The sequence below is a fragment of the Bombus pyrosoma genome, linkage group LG11, assembly GCF_014825855.1.
Source record: "Bombus pyrosoma isolate SC7728 linkage group LG11, ASM1482585v1, whole genome shotgun sequence".
In the NCBI taxonomy this organism is placed as follows: domain Eukaryota; kingdom Metazoa; phylum Arthropoda; class Insecta; order Hymenoptera; family Apidae; genus Bombus; species Bombus pyrosoma.
In genome coordinates this window covers 7,628,365-7,641,428 of record NC_057780.1, presented here as the reverse complement: position 1 = coordinate 7,641,428, position 13,064 = coordinate 7,628,365, and the positions used below count along the sequence as shown (strand labels likewise).

The 13,064-nt window shown below is 28.8% G+C and overlaps 3 protein-coding genes across 5 annotated transcripts; 1 reads left to right on the top strand and 2 right to left on the bottom strand.

Moving 5' to 3' along the window:
* Positions 1-2: 2 nt before the first annotated feature.
* Positions 3-3,402, bottom strand: LOC122572666 (conserved oligomeric Golgi complex subunit 2). Its single transcript, XM_043737934.1, has 11 exons — positions 3,280-3,402; positions 2,803-2,924; positions 2,500-2,727; positions 2,154-2,420; positions 1,779-2,080; positions 1,592-1,709; positions 1,146-1,535; positions 890-1,070; positions 534-813; positions 280-460; positions 3-204 (listed from the first exon to the last, which is right to left on the bottom strand). The coding sequence occupies exons 2-11, from the start codon at positions 2,872-2,874 to the stop codon at positions 121-123; spliced, it is 2,103 nt and encodes a 700-aa protein (XP_043593869.1). The 5' UTR covers positions 2,875-2,924; positions 3,280-3,402; the 3' UTR covers positions 3-120.
* Positions 3,386-5,748, top strand: LOC122572675 (ubiquitin-conjugating enzyme E2 L3). The gene is made up of 4 exons (XM_043737952.1): positions 3,386-3,624; positions 3,955-4,050; positions 4,319-4,505; positions 4,575-5,748. The coding sequence occupies exons 1-4, from the start codon at positions 3,598-3,600 to the stop codon at positions 4,742-4,744; spliced, it is 480 nt and encodes a 159-aa protein (XP_043593887.1). The 5' UTR covers positions 3,386-3,597; the 3' UTR covers positions 4,745-5,748.
* Positions 5,749-5,788: 40 nt separating this feature from the next.
* LOC122572665 (cullin-3) lies at positions 5,789-12,949 on the bottom strand. 3 transcript variants are annotated; one of them, XM_043737931.1, is made up of 14 exons: positions 11,790-12,949; positions 10,314-10,697; positions 10,034-10,237; positions 9,777-9,956; positions 9,317-9,691; positions 8,944-9,114; positions 8,753-8,860; positions 8,508-8,685; positions 8,166-8,425; positions 7,902-8,071; positions 7,691-7,829; positions 7,473-7,600; positions 7,317-7,375; positions 5,789-6,106 (listed from the first exon to the last, which is right to left on the bottom strand). In XM_043737931.1, exons 1-13 carry the CDS (start codon positions 11,847-11,849, stop codon positions 7,351-7,353), a joined length of 2,382 nt encoding a protein of 793 aa, XP_043593866.1. In that variant the 5' UTR covers positions 11,850-12,949; the 3' UTR covers positions 5,789-6,106; positions 7,317-7,350. The 3 variants fall into 3 exon arrangements, with proteins under 3 accessions (XP_043593866.1, XP_043593865.1, XP_043593867.1); XM_043737930.1 differs by having other exon boundaries at positions 5,789-6,092; XM_043737932.1 differs by lacking the exon at positions 5,789-6,106 and adding an exon at positions 6,143-7,192.
* Between the last annotated feature and the right edge of the window lie 115 nt (positions 12,950-13,064).

Sequence of the window (13,064 nt, the reverse complement as noted above, 5' to 3'; positions counted from 1 at the left end):
TATACAGACAAAACTACATATATTAATATTGTGTTATTACAACTAATAAATAAATGACATAAAATAAGAGAGTTTAAATTAGTTTATTTAAAAATTAAAGAAATAGAGAAAAAAGCAATATTATCTTTTGATTGCGGTTTCAACAGCGTGTAGCAATTCTTTCATATAAAGCACATTTGAAATTGAAATCTGCATTTCTGTAATCTGAAATATGATTTATATGTATAATGAAACAATTTTTACATGGTGAAAAATGAATTATTTGACAATAGATTTTACCATATTAGCATAAGCTTGTACATCAACTTGTAGCTGAATTCGTATTTTTTCATCATCGCTGATTCCTTGAACTTCGGAAGTAAGAGACCCCGTGGATTTGTCGCGTATTTTTTTCAATCTTCTTAAACTCTCTTCAGTTTTTTGCACTGAAGTTAATACGTCTGTTACAGAAGCTAGATAACTGCAACAATTCAATATAACAAAATTTTACAAATGTTATAATTTTCAATAATAACTATTTCTTTTTTCCTTACTGTTCAGTTAACTCAGAAAGGGCCAATTCCAACCAATAATTAACATTATCTGGTATTATCTTTTTGTAATCTGCATGAAAATTGAGGAGGAACACAAGAGTATTTTTTACATAAGAGCATGGTTTCGTTGGTACATCCCTTTTTGTTCGTCTAAATAATCTCGGAATATCACTGACTTGTTTCAAATGTGTTACACATTGTTTCAATAATTCATCCACTATTTCTTTTGTAATTTGTGGCCAAATTGTTTTTAAATTCTTTATCGTTTCATCGAGAGAATCTACGAGAAAAACATACAGGTAATGATATAGAAAATTTGAATGAGAATATAATATTAATATTTTTCTTGTTGTAACCTTTTAATAGCGTCAATATCCTTGGACTTTCTTGTTTAAATTTCGATCGAGCTATTTCCAAAAGAAATGGAAGTATATTTGCGAATTTTTCTACATCCTTATACAAACAAATTAGGAAGTTAAGTTTTGTGGAATGTTCTACTTTGTTTAAGTTGCTTATTTCATTTTCTATCGGCCATACCTTTACATAAAAAAAAATTAGGATTTTTAATTATTCAAGTATCATATATTATATTATTTTTTAAATTAAATATACTTCTTTAAGCACTATTTGAATCCATATTCGATATCTGGCACATATCTGAAGACTGAATTTCCAAAATCTATGAAACAGTTGATGCAGATATACATTATTATTCCAAATCGTTTGTAGATTTTCCCATATAATACAAGTTGCATAAAGAGAAAAATCATCTTGTGTAAGGGATTCCAATGTTCCTTTTACAGATGCTGGTGATATTGATTCAGTTAAAACTGTCTCAATTCCACTAGCTATTTCTTGAAATTTAATTTGAAAATATACTGGTAAATTCCACTTTTTCAAAAAGTTTTTATATTGCGAATTCTTTTGTAATGCGATTAAAGATTCGGGTGTAATACACTCAGCTTCCAATTTTTCTAAAAACTCCAGGGTTGCTACATATCTCTGAAATTATGAAATATTATATACTATATTACTATAGTATAACTTTACTTACTTACTGAATGGAATAATATTGGATCTCCAGGAGCAAAGATGTATTTTATATATTGCTCAATTTTTTCTTCTACATCAATCCAAAAACTGTTCACCAAAAAATTAAAACCTTTCACAGAAAGTCTGTAAAAAAAGATTTAAAAATATTTCTGTACAATGACATATATAATTTGGCTTTAATAAAATGCATACCTATTTGGATATAATGTAATGTCTAATAATTGTTTAAGTTCTACATTTAAAATGTTCAGTAACCTATTGTATATATTTTGTAGACCTAGTAAATCAGTTTTCAAGTTTTCCGTATCAATTACTTTATGAATCAATGGACCAACAATCTCTTTTCTCACTAAAACTTCTGCATCACTTATTTTATCAAGTGTAACATAAATTCCTAAGCAACGAATTAATAAAAAAGAATTTTTTTCTTGTATACTTGCCAAGAAAAATTCATTGAGGTGTGTCATATAAGACTGTTCAAGTTCTTCAGCTTCCTATTACAATATAACATTTCTGTCATTAATAAGAGTAGTAAATCTATGTTCAATTTTTTAAAGATATGCATACATTTTTGTTTTCATTAATAATGTTCAGTTTGCACCTAGATATATGAAATTCTAATTGATTAAATTCTGCAGCAGCTTGTTCTAAAATGTCTATTTTAACAGGACTTTCAAGGAATGTGTTTAAAGACAGTATAGTTGAAAGTTTATTCAAAGACTTATAAATATGCTGTAAGCTGAATACACTTTGCTTGTATTCTCGTATTTTCTTATTTTCGTTCATATTATGAGTAATTGCGGTAACTTCGTCATCCAGGATCTGCTGTACTTGCTACCATAAAAAATATATTACTAATAACATTTAAAATTTAGTATTTTAGTAATTAAATGTATTTTCTCATTGAATTTACCATTACTTCTTCCCTTAATTGTCCTAAAGGTGTTTGTAAATCACTTATAGCCTTATCCAAACCAATCATATTACTTGATAAATTTACAAAATCTGTATAATCTCGATTGATTAAATCAATCATAGCAGACCTTAACAATTTCAAGTATATTCCAAGATCATCACGCATTGTTTCTAATTTTGTGCTCTTTCTGTGTTCTTGGAGAAAGGTATCGACATTGAAATTTTCCTAGAAATTGTTAATATAAAAGATATCGTAATAGATTGCATTTCTATGTTAAAACACATTTTAATATTGACTTACTTGAATAAAATCAACTTCAGAAAAACATAGATCATTTGGAGCTTTTGGTAAATTAATATTTTCCTTCGACATAGTAATAGATTTCTTACCATTAACCTTTTTTTGTAAGGAATTAATTTTTTCTATTATTTAATCATACAAATTAATATATACATTCATAACTTTTCATTAAAATATACAATATGTTATCACAGAGCCCATCCATAGTTAATTTACTTAATAAAATTTGACAATTAACACCAGTTGATATGTCATTAAAAAAATGTTTCAGACAATATAAGAAAGTGAAGTCAAAAATTCTTTGCAACAACCTTTATATGTGAATTAATTCAAAACATAACACATGTACATAGTACATGAATATATTATCGATAATTACAAGATGAATTTAAAAATTGTTCTTACAGTATATAACATATTGAAAAACTTTATCAAGTATGCTTTCTTTAATGGCATTGGAACATAATGGTTTTTTACCTAACTTGACACATGTATATGTACATATGTATAAACCCCAAACGCACGCACGCGTACAATACAATACAGTTAAAGGAATAGGACGGAGAGCAATTCATATTCGTAACTAACAGTAAATAATCTACATTTGTATTGATGAGAAATTAGTGCCGTAAAACAAAATCTAACAAAAGGGAATTTATAGTGTTTTGTTTGATGTTCGTTTACGAAAGACTTCCATAAAAAAATACTAGGGTATTTTCGAAGACAGAATAGCTGTGAAGCCATCACCAAGGAACTTGACAAGTTTTACTACTTTTAGTGAAATTTATTTTCAAAATGGCAGCTACGAGAAGATTGCAAAAGGTAAATCAAAGTTTATGTCAACGAGGAATGATAGTAGATTGAATATGTGAAAAACATTGCAAAATACAATATCGACATTTCAACACACTCGTCATGTACATGTTTAACAGGATTAATTTTCATAGCATCTTCTAAATGATGTCGAGGTTTCCCATGATGATATAGAATATTGGATACTTCCAATATTATTTGTTAATATTTATCCTCAATGTGCTTCAAATCTTCTCTAATGATATGAATCAGAATTTTTATTATTCGTTCAAAGAATGTCTTTTTGATTATTATAGTTTTTAGTAATAATTTCGATGATAACCATTGTATCACTTTTAGGAACTTGGTGATTTAAGAGCTTCGGCAATGAAAAATTTTACAAATATTCAAGTAGATGAGTCGAATATTCTCACTTGGCAAGGTCTCATACTACCGGTATGTTTTGGTGTATCATTCTATTTTAGAAATATAATCTAATCTAATGTAACCTAACCTAATCCTATTTGTAAAGACAACTATAGTTAGATATACGCAATGCTGTACTACAATTTGATTTTGGAAACATTGGAATGATTGTATATGTCGTTTTCAAAATTTAATCGGTAACATAATGATACAAGTTATAATTATATCTGACATATATCTTTTTTGTTATTTTTTCTTTTAGAAATGCTTGTCATTCTTACTTCTTAAAATATTTTAGGATAATCCACCATATAATAAAGGAGCATTTCGCATTGAAATAAACTTTCCCGCAGAGTATCCTTTTAAGCCTCCAAAGATAAATTTTAAAACAAAAATATATCATCCAAATGTGGATGAGAAAGGGCAAGTGTGCTTACCAATTATAAGTGCTGAAAACTGGAAACCAGCTACAAAAACAGACCAAGGTTAAATTTTCTTTGCATTGTTTTTTTATTGTAGTATAAAAGAATAAATAATATATAATTGATTTACAGTTGTACAAGCTCTGATAGCATTAGTAAATGATCCAGAACCAGAGCATCCTTTAAGGGCAGATCTTGCAGAAGAATTTTTAAAGGATAGAAAAAAGTTTTTAAAAAATGCGGAAGAGTTCACAAAAAAGCATGCAGAAAAAAGGCGGGAATCGTCATCTTCTAACGAATAACCACGAGTGACCAATTTTACTCACCATGATGCCTGCCACTCGTCAGCTAATTTAATTCAAACCACGATAGACTTCTCTGTTACATGAAAAGCAAGTTGAATAAGATACATGTGTACAGTATTGGTTAACTACTGACAATGATATTAATATGTGCAAATTGTAATGTTTATAAAGTGGATAAACAAATTTTTCAGAGCAAAGTAAAAATATAATAAACTAACTGTATGATATTGTATACAATTTGTATTTTGAAGTTGTTATATGGATATGCGATCCATATGATTTTAAGAAGCATAAAAAACATCACCTGCTCTTTTTTCTGTTGAAAGCAAAGCAATTATAGTTTATTGTGACAAATATGACATTATAGAGTAATGTATTTACCTTCAATGTTAAAAAATTACAAACATGTTAACTCTTCAAATTATGGATAAATTTTGATTCAGATCAATCAAATCCACAAACATTAAATAATTATTACAAATGTACATAAAATATTTGTAATTGTTAAATTGATCGTATTGGTACTGTAATCGTGTTTCGATTTTAAGTTTGATTGAAAGTACTTTTCTTAATGTTATCTTGAGAATATAATTTTATCTTCTAATAGAAAAGATTAATAAGTAACTTGATCTTTCACTTCCATTTACAATTGAATTACTTTCCGTGTATATCTATCTTTTATAGTAATATTACCCTATTAAACAGTAAAAAATTAAATTAATATCTTCATTGTTTCGTTATTTTATGTGGCATATGACACTGTATAATAATTCAACTGTAAATTCTGAAATATCAATATTAGCATTTAAACAATTTTAAATATATCTTACCTCACTGATTACATGCGTATATAATAAAGAGATACTATTGTATTGAACGCATTCGTGACGTGATCCACTACACATAACATGTGCGGTATCAACGGATCACATCATCGTGACATGTGTTAATTTGACAAGAAATGTTAGAAAATGGAATAAAAAGGGATTGGACAGAATTAATATGATATTCTTGTATTTAAAATGTGTTAAAACTAAGGAATGCTTTTACAGGGTTTTATTTTTTATTCAGTTTGCGTAAGAAAAGGTAAAACCTTTTGTTTAAATATTAAAACTCTATATTAATAAATAAAGATATAAATGAAAATAAAAATATGATGCATTTCACATGTTTTTCATTTGCCCACACACGAGCTCATGGTAATACAGTTTTTAATCATAATCTTTTTTTTCATTCCTTTATTAAGTTCTTCGTCTTTTATATAAGCTCATGCGCGCACTCTTTTTTTAATTCCATTAGTAAACTCCACATCTGTTACAAATTCGTAGATTCCACTTTTGGCATACTATAATAAATATTCTGCGATTTAACGAAGAATTGGATTAATTTAATTGTAATAAAATAATTGTTGAGCTAGGTGGAAGAGGTGGATCTTGTAGAGACCTCCCAAATGTTTTACTTTTTTATTGTGATTTATTCTAGATTTTAACTGATCTAATAAAAAATTAGAATTTGTTGGAGATAAATGAGGGACGTAATACAATTTTAGAAGGATATGAAAAATGATTAAAATAAGGTAATTAAACACTGAAAACGAGGCAATTATATTCTTAGATATACATTCACATTTTTTATGTACACATATAATAGATAATCACGAATATAAATGAAATCATTCTTTAACATTAATGGTTTAATAAAATTTATGCTATATTGTAAGTTGTTTTTGGTAATAGATATATTTATAGGTTTACAAGCATAAAAAATTACTGAATCACGATACATAGAATGGGTGAATCAATTTTAATGATTGTAACTCACTATCCATTTATTACTAACAAATTTGTGTATATAATGTATATTCAAGTAAATCCTATTAAATTTAAATTACAATTTTCTATTACAGGAAGTATTTTTATATATTTAGCTAAATCAATCACTTATAACTCAAATATAATGAAATGAGCTCAGGGAAGAGGATATCAAGAATTTTATAGAATTTACTTATAAAACTTGATTTTATACTTGGAAGTATATATTATAATTCATTCAATTATCTTTATGTCAACCTTTTCCACCAAACTAGCCAATTATCAAATACGTGTAACTACTCTCCCTAAATTTCGAGGCAATCAACATCAATTTATTTAAATATCTCTTATAAAATTACTGATCTTTTTCTTGATGAAATTATACTTTAAATTTTAGGTTTTGAATTAACAGAATTAAAATTAACACGTAGTACTATATATATAATAACTATATTCAAAATAAAGAGATGATATCAAAATTTGTCAAAGCCTAAAACATAAAATACGAATTAATTTATGCGAATAATTATCATAACTTAATGGAATGTTGAATCAGTAATCTGTCCGAGTTGTATACGGTTGTGATGTGGAATGCCTCGTTCGTGATCATCTTAATTATGTTCGTATAAGAACACTAAAAACGATAATAATTTTGATGAACGAGTCAATGAAAAACTGATGATATAACGTACAAGTCGATAAAATATAATGAGACAATGAAAAAATATTTGAAATAGACATTATTATAGTTTACTTACATGTTTGTACAGATCCAACATTTAAATTCGAACATTAAGCAACGTATGTATACACCTTTCTGTAATTGAATTAATTAAAACAATGTTAAAAATAATAGTAGTTATAACAGAGAATTAATAATAAAGTATAAGATACTAGATAACTGTTATACAAACCTATCTTCTGGCGTGCGTGCCAAATATTCACGTTCGATTAAACCTTCAATACGTTTTTTAATTATTACAGGCGACGGCAAAAATCGACCTCTTAATTGTTCTGTTACTTCTGTTACAAGTATATTATGCTAAAAAAAAGAAGATAAAATATGGAATAAATTGCGTAAAACATTGGAATAATTATAAACTACAATGTAATTAATAGTGATACTCCATACAGGCATACGCTTCCTGTCTTTCATAATACGAACGATAGCTGCTTCTATCTCGTGCTTTCTATCTTCATCTACTTTGTTACGAGTTTCTCTTCTTTCAGGTTCTGATTCGCCTTTGGCAGCTACTGTTTGAATCTTCACTCTGAAATATTATTAAATAAGTTAACAACTACCGATTATGATATATTTTAATGCAATTTTAATGTAAGGATACCTGTGTAATTTACTGGTAAAACTGTCATTGACACAAAAATAGTGCGATGGTTCTATTTCCTTTGTACGAGGATGTTTTAATAACACTCTTTGCGTAGCTTTACCCATCGCGAGAGATTGTAATGCTCTAACCAAGTCTCTCTCTGGAATATCGGTTTCACCTTGAATTTCCTACGCAACGTTTCATGTATTGTATAGATAATTGTGAAACATTAGGAATTCGATGTAGAAGAAATAAAAAATAAACGCTGCTATTCACACTGACCTCATATGTCAATTTTTCTCTTTTGTTGAAGAGCATTAAGACACACATTTGATAAGTTGATACTTGGATTATGTGTTTCCTCGTGTTTCCACAACTGCTACTACGTTGGCTTAAAATACTACCATTAGTGGATATTCCACTACCATACAAGCTACCACTTCCATTACCAATAGAACTTGAAGACGATGGTGTATCTAAACCACCGCAACTATTTTCTTCCCTTCGTGGTCCGTGAAATACAGCATTCAAATCCGCAGAACCTAAAGGGATTATATTAATCTACTTCAGTGGTCCAAATAAGAGACAGTAAGAGAAAAGATAGAATGATGCTAGTTAACTGACCTAATTGTGGTTGCAATGTCAACTGTCGACCACTGTGTTTAGCAAGATAAAAACGTCGGAAAGCATCAAAAGCATCTCTTGGGGCAGCTGGCATGCTACACTTCGGAGTGGCAGATTGCGTCGGCCAAAAGCCTGTTGTTAAAACTCTTACACTTATATCTACTCCATGTAAATTCGTCTGTAATATGAAAATTGAAAAATTAATTATTTATAAAACTATTATAAGTATTTTATATGTAGCTTACATTAGATGTAAGGACGTGATCTTTAAATTCATCCATAATAGTGTTACTGACTGTTATATCTTTAAACATTCCTTCCAATTTTGATGTGAATTGACACCCACATTCAGTCTAGAATATTATTTATTAAAAACGTATTGATATTATATTGTGAATACCAGTAATAATAAGTTGAACAGAAGCAGGAATGTTACCTTAAGTTTGGATATCATGTTTTTTTCGCTGTCGTCGGAGACAGATTTATTTAAGAGAAGGCGTTTAGCTAAATGCTGTTTATAATATCGCTCAAATACGTCTTTTTCCTGAAGAAATCTAAATAAAACCATAGTTTTATCCAAGATACCTTCAATTTCCTGTTCTGTCATCTAAAATGTATTATAACAAACATTATCGTTATTTACGCTTACATCATTAATGATCAGAAGTTAAAGTGCAAGATATAAAGCTTGTATCTCATTTGTACAAAACGATCCTTTGTAGAATGATGGGAAAAAAATACTTATTAAAATTTCATGGTATTACCTACCATGAGTACCTATTTATAGAAATACAGTTAACATAACTAACCCCTTTAACACCTTTTTTCAGCTTGTCATCAATGAAAAGTGAAAGATATTCTGGACTCTTTGTATTTAAATTAAGAAAATATTCAAAGTCAGACGCTATCATTTGTTTATAATTCTTATCATTGTTAAACGAATAATGAAGAAAATGATCAAAACGGTCTTTTAAATCCAGCAAATTCTGAATGAAAAGAACTGCATTCGTTGTCGATTCATGTTCTTCTTGAACCATGGCACGCCCTTGTTCTTTAAGAAATTGAGAGACACAATCGCACACTGTACGCAAACCATCCGAAACTCTTGAAAATAATTTGTACATGCAACCGAGATCTTCGGTTTTCTGATTTTTGAGCATGTGTACTACACCACTATTTTCCATCTATAAATAAAAAAAAGCAAATTGTTCTAATTTGTCACTTTATACGATAACACAATATATTGTATCAATAGAATGATATTTATACCTCGACAATCGTTTTCATATGAATTTTAATTAGTTCTTCTTCTACAACTTCGACTATTCGCGGTTCAGTAGATTCATCTAAATAATGTTTTGCTCTTTCTGATTCTTCACAAATTCTAGCTTCAACCTTTTTTATATATACTGATGCGCTATTTTCTGCCAAAAATTTTTGAGATTCCATCTAAATAAAAAACAGAAAAATGACATTACATAATATTAAATTAAATGATGTTAAAAAATATAAAGAAATTGTCGTACTCTATAAAATTCAGCACTTTGTTGTAAAAAAGGCCTTTCAAAATCTTCTTCGTAAACTTGACGACTGTTAATGCCAAGTAACATTAACATTTGACATGCATTTTTTATTGCAATACGATCTACAACTTCTCCCCTTCTTTCTCTTGCTACCATACCTAATAAAGTTTCTCGTAAATGATCTCTAACACATCCATATCTGACCACCTAAAAATGATATAATTTGTTATCAATAAATCCTCAATTACTTCAAAAGCTGTTGAACTAAATAGCAAACAATTACCTGATCTCTAAATATGATAAGTCCCAAATTATACACATTGTCCACATCATGTTGTTGCACATATACTCTGTCCATATACATTAAAATATCTCTGATCATCACCATAGATGTCTGGTGATCATTCCAAGCTTGATTTAATGTTTGAAGAAAATTATTGTGAAGAGATCTTAATACATCTTCTCTAACTTTATTCTCTAAATGATGTGTTACAACTTCCTTTAAACCTGTGTACAAACGTTCCCCATATTTGTGAAGAACCATAGTATAAGCATTTCGATAAAGTTCTTCAAAACTAAGCCCTGAATTATTTTTTTTCTGAATTTCTTGAATAGCATTTTTCAATAGAGCCCAAATACTTTCTACATACTTTTCATCCATAGTTGTCTAAAAACAAAGCGATAGATGCAATATTAATTTGATAATCGTAAGTTAAGATAAATAATGTCTGAGAATTAGAACTTAATGAAAAATGAAAAACTAGACAAATAGAACAGATATATTGATTTTACTAAAAAAGAATTCAATAGGGTACATCAAATTATATAACATAATTTTTAACATTAATGATCACAACTAAAAATATATGTATTACATATATTATTGAGATACTTTATGTTAATTGTTTGCATCTTTTCTTTAGTATTCTGTATATTTTAATATAAAGTTCTTACAATACCTTTATCGTATAAAAAAATGTAATATTAAATAAATAACTATGTTTAAGTCATAAATATTGTATCATTGCTTGTATAAATACAAGTTTCATGCTTTATTGTTTCATTAGATAGAAATGAAAAAGTGACAAACAAATAACATTTTCTAATCAAGTACATACAATATAAACTATAACCACAAAGGGACATATAAATATTTGACATGATAACATAAGTATCAAAGTATTGTTTAAGTAATTTTTAGTATCATATTAATTAACACAGAATTTGAGTGATATAACTTTACAATCACAAATTTAGTGGATAATAATCACAGTCCCAAACTTTAATGACAGATTAAACTGAAATTCATTAATAAACATGATAACATTGAAATATTTACATTTCATTGCTTTTTTCATTTGCCACTATAGCAACTGCCAATACATTCATCTCAATAATAAAATGTACAATATTACAATGCATAATTCTTAAGAGAAGAAATGTATTGTTACACATTGAAATACAAAATGATAACATTGCAAAGAGTATCAATTGATAAAAACGCAATGACATTTCTAAATATGAATTATTACAATTTTTTATAAGTTGACATGTAATTAAAAGAACAGGTTACCAAAATATACATGTATATACATAAACTAGAACAACGTGCGCTTATTAGTTTATATATAGAACTGAAAAATAAAAATATAAAGGGAAAGAAAAAGGAAAAAAACAAAACGCGAGAGCGAATAAATATTAAAGAAGGGAAAAAGAACGAAAACTAAAAAAAATAAAAACAAACGAAGTTACCACTCACCGGAAAAGCACGTATGCGCATTTTGCTTTCTTTCTTAAGCATAGCACTGCTCTTCATCATGTCGAATTTCTAGCTGGACGAGGATTCTTTTTAGAAATGCTCTCTTCCCGATGCTACGATAACGTTACACCGTGTGTACATTGACACCAGTTAAACGTAGAGAGCATTCACTTCTTGTACAAGGTAGGAATAGCCGACGATCGGCTATCGTATGAAAATACGATCACTCATCCACGTTCACGTTGTGTAGGAGAGCCGAAAATTGTGTTATTATCGTGGACATTTAAGTAAAAGAAAAGAAAAATATACGCGATGTGTCGTGGAAGAGGGGGTTGAGAAAAACGAGAGATTCAGAGAAAGACAGAAAAGAGAGAGGGGGATGGAGAAGAGTAAAGAATGCTTTCTTTTTTTTCACCCGGCAGGTGAAAATAGGGGATAAAATACTTAAGGGTTGAAGAGTAGAAAAAAGGAAAGAAGGCGAAGGCGAGATAGAGGAAAATGTAGATAAGGAGGTTGAACAAAGGTGAAACGGAAGGAAAAGAAAGAAAAGGAAAAAGAATTCACGCACTCCTGTCACGAAGACGATGAATCTGTCAGATCTCAATAATACACACGAATTTTCGCTGGTTTTTTTTTACCACGTTAACGTGATTGTTGGTACGTTCTCAGCGTCTCTCGAGGCATAGTGAATTTAGATTGTGAAAACTTGAGTTTTCATCCTATGGTCCGATATAGGGTACACAATATATCAGTCACAACGATATGCTCCATGCACATGAATCACGAACACTGTTGTCATTATAGATTCGCCCATTACGAATTTCATTATTCTGCCAGCGCCGTAGAAAAAAGGCTATCGTGTTTTATCGTTTTATGTCGTACGGTTATACGTGTCGTTTTATCTTCGAATTTCCCAAATTTAATAATTACATGTAGGACAAAGAATATTTACAATTTAATTTGTTTAATAAGTTTGGAAGCTACTCGCGATTACAAGTGGCTCACTTCAGATTGATAATGTTATACTCTTGAATTTGTTTCTTGAGTAGAACCAATCGCGTTATTTTTAATACTTATATATTGAATTTATATGTATATATAAATCTGAATTTAAATACAATTTTATTTGACAATATTAAGTTATTGGAATAATTCGACAAACCAATGACGATTCGATATTTTAAGACGCTTTACATGAACTATTTTATGCGAACGCCTGCCTCTCCACTTGTAGACCTAACTACTTGTTATCGTAGTTTAAGAATCTAAAATTAT